The 8,172-nt window shown below is 56.1% G+C and overlaps 1 protein-coding gene across 1 annotated transcript; it reads right to left on the bottom strand.

Annotated features, from left to right (window-relative positions):
• Positions 1–5,138: 5,138 nt before the first annotated feature.
• On the bottom strand, positions 5,139–7,699 carry C8Q71DRAFT_705851 (concanavalin A-like lectin/glucanase domain-containing protein; the record flags this gene model as incomplete). The annotated part of the gene is made up of 6 exons (XM_047920466.1): positions 5,139–5,684; positions 5,742–5,954; positions 6,007–6,175; positions 6,498–6,752; positions 6,808–7,062; positions 7,137–7,699. 6 exons carry the CDS (start codon positions 7,697–7,699, stop codon positions 5,139–5,141), a joined length of 2,001 nt encoding a protein of 666 aa, XP_047780056.1.
• Positions 7,700–8,172: the final 473 nt, after the last annotated feature.

The following is an 8,172-nucleotide window of genomic DNA, read 5'->3' as shown; positions in this document are numbered from 1 at the left end:
TCCTTGGGAAAATTGTGCCTCTCTGATTGTTCGGTTTATCCACGCGTTCGGATCTATGCCTTGCGACTCCTCCGTGCGTTTGCTGTCGCCCAAAGAATAATACCGCCGTAATTGGACGACCCGCAACCTCACCTCTGCCATCGTACGACAGCGACAAGATCAATGGAGCGTAGGTGAGCATTGAGAATCATGCGTAGGAGCCTGCTCATCAGCTCAAAGTGGTTCTTCATCGCCTTTACTTCATCGCCTTTACGGCGCTAGGTTTCGGGCGCCAGAAGAATACCTACTGCGCCTCTGCTTCTGTCGAGCCCTCGTGGATCGTCCGTATGTCCACACCCTTACTTGCATCAAACGCTCATCGAAAATTGCTTTGGCACATGGTGTCTCGTCGGGAACCATTGCGCGCATGATGATTAAAACAATTAAAATCTTGGTCACCGCCGATACAGGAACAGACTGTACCGCCCGCCGGCAAACCACTCACCGGGTACACAATAACTTCCTGACGGGCGTCCCTGAAGCGGTGATGTACATTCTTATTCTGCCGATGGCCGCATCAAATCTACTACAGCTCCCTTCGTGTGGACCGGGTAAAGCGTGACGATGACATGAGAAGGCAGGGTCGCTGTGCATTGGTTTCGCGCCAGGCCGGTGTCCTTTCCTGTCAGTGCCGTCGTTTTGTTCCTCGGTATACCTCAGTCTAGGCATACCGGTCTTGTGCATTGGACTCACTTAAATGGGGAACACAGCACGGTGCGATGACAGTGAAGGAGGATATGCGCATTAGTGCGTCGAAAGTGGAAGCATACGTTCAAAGGTCGTCTTCCGACTTTTTGATGCTTCGCTCCCGCCGGCGCTGTGGTATAGAGCACATGATGACAAGCAATCACTGTGCATCGCGCTCCGCTCACAGGGCCAGAGCCAACAAATGGCGGAGAGCGGTAGGCTTGATGCTTGGCAGGCTCGCTAGAATGCAGGTGTCCGGCCGAAAACTTACCGTGAGCAGATGTAGTTGCGCTCTCGGAGTACCTCTAATTATATATCATGCAGGACTCGGACCTCTTGCTATCAGCATGGAGGGAGTCGTCGGAAAGCTGTGCATAAACCTGAGCAGTGAAATCTCCGCATATTGCAACTCTGGGCACTCAGACATCCGAGGACGAGCAGACCAGAGTAATATCTTCTCTACGGAGTCATCCCCGTCTCGGAACTGGGAGGAACGCTCAGCTGTGCATGCGAGCAGATGCGAGCGAAGCCACCGGAACTTAATGCCGATGTACGCTTCATTTTCAGCGAGGCCACGCGGAGACCCGATAGGTCAAGGATAGGTGACCCGAGTCGTGGCTTTTGCCGAGCCCTTCCTTGTGTGCGTGTTCGGTCAATTCTAGCTTGTCTGATGGATGACTACAAGAAATAGGCCACGGTCCCTTCTGTGCCATCACTTCGGGTCCGCCCGTGGGATCTTTTCCTCAACAAAAAATACCTTCGACGCGTAGCTTGACTTGCCCGCCTCATGCATGTATCCTTGCGAGCATCTAGCACGCACTCTTCTGCCCGTCTCCCTCAGTCGACAAACCTCTGGCCAGCGACTCGGATCCGCCACGAGAGGCTTCACATAAACTCTCTTGTATCCTGTGGTCTTCGTGGCGCTCAACCCCCAAGCACATCGAGAAACCGTGCAAACAAGCCGCTTTAGTCCGAAAATGCATGACGATTCAGGGACATAGCGAGAGGATATCACTACTTTATGAGTCCAGCGCGGCGAATTTCTGGATCGCATCGAGACGAATATAACGAGAGCCTGGCCTGTGGCGTAGTAGTACGTTACTCTTTCATAACTATGTTTGCGACTTCGTTGACTGTGATTCTTCGGCCAGAAACCGACGATTGTGAGTCGTCCCTCATCACGCACTTGCAACGGCCCACGGGGTCGTCGGCCAGCAGCATCGAGTTCAGCGTTTTATGTCATCCTCAAAGCGGGTTTGCTGTGCGTTCAGGACCTAGTAATCATGCGTCAGAACATACTATGGATGTACCTGGGCTCATTACGGCAGGCTTCTGTCTGGATTGCAGTCAGCGCATTATACTGATCAAGGGTCCGAACTTCCTTTGTTATCGGGACAAGATTCTTCCTTCTCCCCGCTGGCAGGTGCCTTGAGTCCCTATCGTCCCTCTGGCACGTCGCCTGCATTTTACGTGGACTGGTACGTTTTCATATCTCTCCGCTTCCATCTCGAACTCAATTCGGCTCGTCCGACACAACATATAATCTGGGTCCAAGGCTACAGTGCCGCAATCCGCTATTACACAAGGCTCAATGAACTCGGACCTCGCCAAATCCCATTCAGAGCACTCAAAAAGACTCTAGAGACATGACGGTGGGCAAGCACTGCATTGTTACATATCGTGAGTAGCAGCCGTATAGATGTACAATCACGCTTACAGCTTGAGCCGCCTGGCCGTCGTCACTGTGTGTACTGAACCTGAACACCACCTACCGTCCTCGCCCACCCAAGAAGTTGAGTCTTATTACCACATCAACATTATGACATCTCACTTCAAAAACTCTTCTAGCCTGACGGCCCTCAGGTATATGCTGTATGTACCCGTTCAAGTTTGCCATGTATACCCGCAGGAATCTCAACGTACACTTTCGCAGACGGCAGATCGCTCCAACGACTCGGACTTCTCTTCGCCGTAGGAAACGGCTTCTCAACACTCGCTTCTGCTCCAACAACGCCACGAATGTACAGACAGAACATGGTAGTATCGGGCTAAAATTCGGACCGTCTGCCTTACAACCTCACGCCGTGACGTTCAATTCCCAGGAGTCGTAACTTACTACCCCCGGCCGGGAAGCCCGGCCCCACGTAGCTATACTCTCAGGCTTAGTATTGTATTCCGACTTGAAATTCAAGCTCTTGGGGGTGAGAGCGGTAACCAGCTGATCATGACAGTGCCTATCACCAATCCTGCCGTAGAAGAGTGTCAGGATGTTCACACTGTCATCGCTGACTCCAAGGCGATGATCACGCTCGTGAGGCAATGATCATGGTGTCACAACCCAAGTTGTCAATGTTGGGAATGCTCTCGTCAGCGTGGTGCTGTCTCTATATATACGTGCGACGCATCACTGTCGTCACGTCGATGAGGACTATATGGGCATGCGGAATCACGGACTCCAACTACGCTTATGCAGGATCATACACAATGACAATATCGGTGTTGTATTATCCGCCACATGCCGTGGCTGCAGTTGAGCTGATCGGTTCCTGCCTTACTCTTCTCCTAGTGGTCTTCGTTACCCAATGCGAACCGCACTTACCGCATTGATAGACCGGTCGATCAGCCTCGCAATTCCTAACTTCTCCTCGCACGAGACGATGGGCTCCTCAACAACGAGTGTCAAGCACGCCAATGCATTAGTTGCTCCATCGAAGACTGGAGCAGTGAGAAGCAGAGTACGTTCCCCACATCTTTATGTTTGCCATGTACGTATGCTACTTAAGCACAAGCTGCCTCAGGCTTTGTACAAGTTCCGCTGTTAAGTTCCTCGTGTGATGTAGTATCCTCGAGGCCGGCGTCTCCGAGTCCCGCAATGTACATACCGATTTCATAAAGAGGGCATCCTGATGGCTCGTGCGGGATGCGGATCACCGCAGCCGCTGGCAAGGATTATAAACTCTGCGTCATGCCACCACTTCCCCATGCGCGACTAGTCGCTGCTCCACCCACACTCGCACAGAGCTCCTGGTGGACGTCGAAGGCGAAGCCCCGCGGAGACCACCCCCCTCCCCACCTCCACCGCCCCGAACGTATGCCGCGATCTGACGATATCAGAGTTGCAATCGCAGTGGTTCCATGGGCGCTATTCGACAACTGGCGACCGACCCGGCGAGTAGTTCACTGTTCGTATGTCATACTCGCCCAACCCCCGTTCCTGGCGGCAGGTGCCAATGAGCATATGGATGTCAGACGAACGCATCAGAATGGAGCCAATTGAACTTGAACGCTCGTTTGGAATGTAGCGTCTGTTTTTCTCCCATGTAGCGCCGTCTAGTAGTAGATGTGCTTGGGATCTAGACTTGTACGCTGGAACGACTCACGGTACATCTGGCCAGCATCTGGCTGAAGTATTTGCCTCAGCGCACTTGGTCTTGACTCTTGAGTGTTGAGTGCGCTCTCGATTGATTCGACCCTGTGACTATCCAGCTGTTCAATATCGGTAAAACTTACGGTCAACCTCACCTCGGAATGACATCGAGTCACCGGCGGTCTGTGCACTTGTAATAGGTGGACTATCAATCAGTGAAATGCGACGAACGGGGTTCCGAGTCGCAGACGGAACGGAGCACTTGCCATGAAGATTGCATGTCAAAGGATTGCGAATTGCACACCACCCCGGCGCAAGGCACCGCACTGACAGCACCGGCACAAAGACCGCACCGATGAGGACAACATGGTTGCATTTGCCAACACATTGGTACTGTACGACAGGCAGGATCAGCTCGCAAGCGAACAACAAAACAGTCATGTATGCAGTTTATGAATCGACAGCTGCGATAAATAACGAACGGACAGGCCCTGCGCCGTACAACACGAGAGCAAGAGGCCCAAAGAGCGTCGCACATGCCCGAGGGCGCGCACAACATGAGGTGTGGAGCGAAAACTAATGTACGAGGAGATTTGAGACAGTGAGGACAGAGCCAGAGGAGGTTCCTGCAGCTAGCGACATCGTCACACGAGGACAAGCTGCTACACTAGTATGACAGTCTAGGTGCGCGATATAGAGGAGAGATAAGTCCGTGTCCGCCCGCGCGTGCAGACGAGTGTAAGTAGATACGAAAGGTAAAGTAGCAAGTGCAAAAAAAGTCCGGCATTCATTTTCGTCTCGCGATCGTCGATGTCCGTGGTGACGTACGGCAGGAGGCCCCGCAGGGTATACACACAGGGATAGTGAATAATGGAACAGATGGTTGGATGCTGAGAGCGAGGGCGTGACGCGCGAGAGCAAGGGGAGAGCAAGCGTAGAGGATCAGAGGCGAACAAGAAGACGCGATCAACACAGCTTCTGCATCTTAACCGATTTACTAAAGAGCGACATCAGCACCGTCACATAGGAGAATGACGCGATGCACTCACATCCTGAAGGACCGGTCGTCGGTGCTCGACGGCCAAGTCGCGGACCACGTCGACTGCGCTTCCGCAAACTCACGCATAGCCGAGTTCGAGCCATCGTACCAAGGCTTGCCACCGACACCGTCGGGGAACCAACCGCTGGTGCCCCCGACAGCCAAGTCGATGAGGAGGTAGAAGTCCTGGTCGAACGGCGCATTTGCACCTCCGCCCGCCTCGTCCCACACATTCTCGACGACGGCCTGGCTGGAGCCATTCTGCGCCGTGCTCGGGTACGAGCCACGGTTCCAGAAGCTCTTGCCGCCCTTGCCCTGGATCTTGACCGTGAGCATAGCGTCGAGCCGAGTGTCGACGTAGAGGCGCATGAAGTCCTCGGTCCACTCAAGCGTATACGTGTGGAAGTCGTCAGCGTATGTGCTCTGCTTCTTGCTCCACCATCCGTACAGCGTCGTGTACAGTGCTGCCATCGGGCCGTAGTTCAGCGACGAGCGCACGTAGTTGACACCCTGGGCGCCGTAGGACATTGAGTTGCCGCGGGCCTCCATGATCTGTACCGACAGCAGTCAGCGATATGCGAGACACAAGTACGAAACGGGTATGCTCACGTCAATCTCGCCAGACAGCGGCCAAGGGCCATACGTGCTGTTGACGGGCAACATCCAGATGGCCGGCCAGAGCCAGTCACCCTGAGGCAGCTTGGCCACAACGTCGACCTTGCCATACTTGAGACTGTAGTGGTCCTTGGTGTTGATACGGGCCGAGATGACGGGGTTAACGACGGTGCCGGAGTCGTTGGACGCCTTCACCGAACACGCGCTCTAAGAAGGCTCCTGTCAGCATACCACCAGGTTCATGTGGACGTGCACGAACCGTGTTGGTTGTCGAACACTTGTCGCCCAGGTCATATGAGCCGCCGTTCAGAATGGCCGAGTAACCACCATCAATCGAGTCGCTAGTGAGCGTCGGGGTGATGTACAACTGGCCGTTCGTTACTTGAAGGTTGCTGGAGTCATCCGTCGTGATCTGGAACTCGCCATTGCTGTCGGATGAAGGACCGTCAGCATATGCTCAATGTGCTAGATGTTGGATAACAACTGCAGGCGCGCGGGCACGGGTCAACGTGCCACAACCAAAAGAGGCAAGTCGTGTCGCGTCATCATCCAAAAAAGGGAATTACCCGCCCCCCATACAGCGACCCGCGGCGGATGCAACTCTCTTCCGCTTTCCGCCATTCATATCACTGCATCCAAGCTGCTTTGCCTCGACGACTGCCCACACTTGGCTATATGCGCCTCGAGGATGCCTCACACGCCTCGACGAAGACCTCGCCAGACTATATGCGCTCGAACATGACCACTCACCCGAATCCACCCAACTCGTTGTCCGTGTTCCACGTGTTCGACGTATCCAGGCCACCGCTGAAGTCGTCGTAGAAGTACGAGCAAACCTGGCTGTCCGCGAGGAAATAGGTGTCGACCCAGGTGAAGTAACACAGGACCGCAGCACCCGCAATGCCCGCGACGATCCCCGCGACGGTCAACCAGTAACTGGCGCGCGCCCGGCCATCCTTGTGTGTGATCCACGGCTTGTCCTCGCCCGTGAGCTTCTGCGCAATCCTGAAGAGACGGGTATGGGCAACGGGTACAGGTGAGTGCAGTATCAATAACTCACTTCGACGACGGCATGATAGGCTTGTTCTTGCGAAGCTGGGCCTGGATATCAGCATAGCTGGAATACTGGCCCAGCATGCCACTGCCGGCATAGCCACCCAGTGCCGTGCTGCTTCCACTGCCAGGCGGGTACGCATACGGGAAGCTGGGGGGTGCCCAAAGGCTGCTCGTCGGACGGCTCGCAGGGCTAAGGAATGGGGCGCGCATGCTGATCTGCTGCGCGCTGCCCGTGCGAGGGAGTCCGTGACCGTTGTCGCTGCCTATTTCAGATGAGTAATACAAAGAGTCAGCTTACTTTTGGGTCAACTGCGAGTGGCAGCAGAACGCAACAAAGACCACTGACCGTATTCGCCCTTGCCTGCTACTGCTGCAGCGGCAGAGTTGCGGTAGAGCTGACTCTGACTGCCGGCACTCGACGGCGTCTGCGCGCGTTCGGGGACCTCACCCATGAACGGCGCGTAGGGACGACCGAGGTCGTCGATCTCTTCAACCAAGCCGTAGCCGCCCGGGGCAGCGCCCGCGGGATAGGCGGTACCGCTACCTGGTGGGGACAATGGATGGTTGACGCTACCAGGTGCGTGGAGGACCTGGCCGTTCTGCGCGCGTGCAGCGAGAGAGTCGATTGACTCGCGTCGGCCGATGGTGCCGGGGATGGCGGTGCCGGGGTCGGGGTTGCCTGCATGGCTCTGGAAGGGGAAGGAGGGGAACGCCGACGGGGGCGAGCGGGTGTTCTTCTCGGGGACAGCTGGAGGCCCACCGTAGAAGGAGTTGCGTGGAGTGTCGTTCGGTGTGCCAAAGGGGTTGCTGATGCCATAGGACGAGTGACCCTGCGACGACGGGGACTGGGGCTCCTCCTCGCCCGCGGACCCAGCGTATGCGTACTCGTTGGCCATGCTTGAACGACGGCGGTGGTTGCGGGCACGGGTCTGGGCGGCGATGACGGGAGGGCGACTCGTCTGCTGGTTGCTATTACTGCGGACACGTTCGTGGCTGCGAACTGGCACACGTCCTGCATTTGTACCAGCGGGCGCGCGCGCAGGTTGCGAGGCCCCGGCGCCTACCCCGGCAAGGCCGGCCGCAGGGACATCAGAGTCGCTGGTGGGTTCGGCCTCGCTAGCCCCGCTTGATGCGGACCACGAACGTCGGTCGCCGACAATGAACCCCGGTCGGGGAGGGCTGAGCGGCTCGCCACCTTGTTCTTGCGAGTCGCGGCGCGGGCGAGAGCGGGAGCCTGCGCGGGTGCGCACGAAGGCGTTCGCGACGGGCGCCGGCTGTGGCGATGATACCGAAGACGTGAGATGGTCATCCTCCGACGAGGACGTGGTTCCATTGCTGGTCACTGCGCGTGCGTGCTGCAACGACGGGG

This window comes from Rhodofomes roseus (genome assembly GCF_022264815.1).
Source record: "Rhodofomes roseus strain CIRM-BRFM 1785 chromosome Unknown C8Q71scaffold_8, whole genome shotgun sequence".
Classification (NCBI taxonomy): domain Eukaryota; kingdom Fungi; phylum Basidiomycota; class Agaricomycetes; order Polyporales; family Fomitopsidaceae; genus Rhodofomes; species Rhodofomes roseus.
Note: the sequence above shows the minus strand (reverse complement) of the source record. Positions and strands in the feature narration are given on the sequence as shown.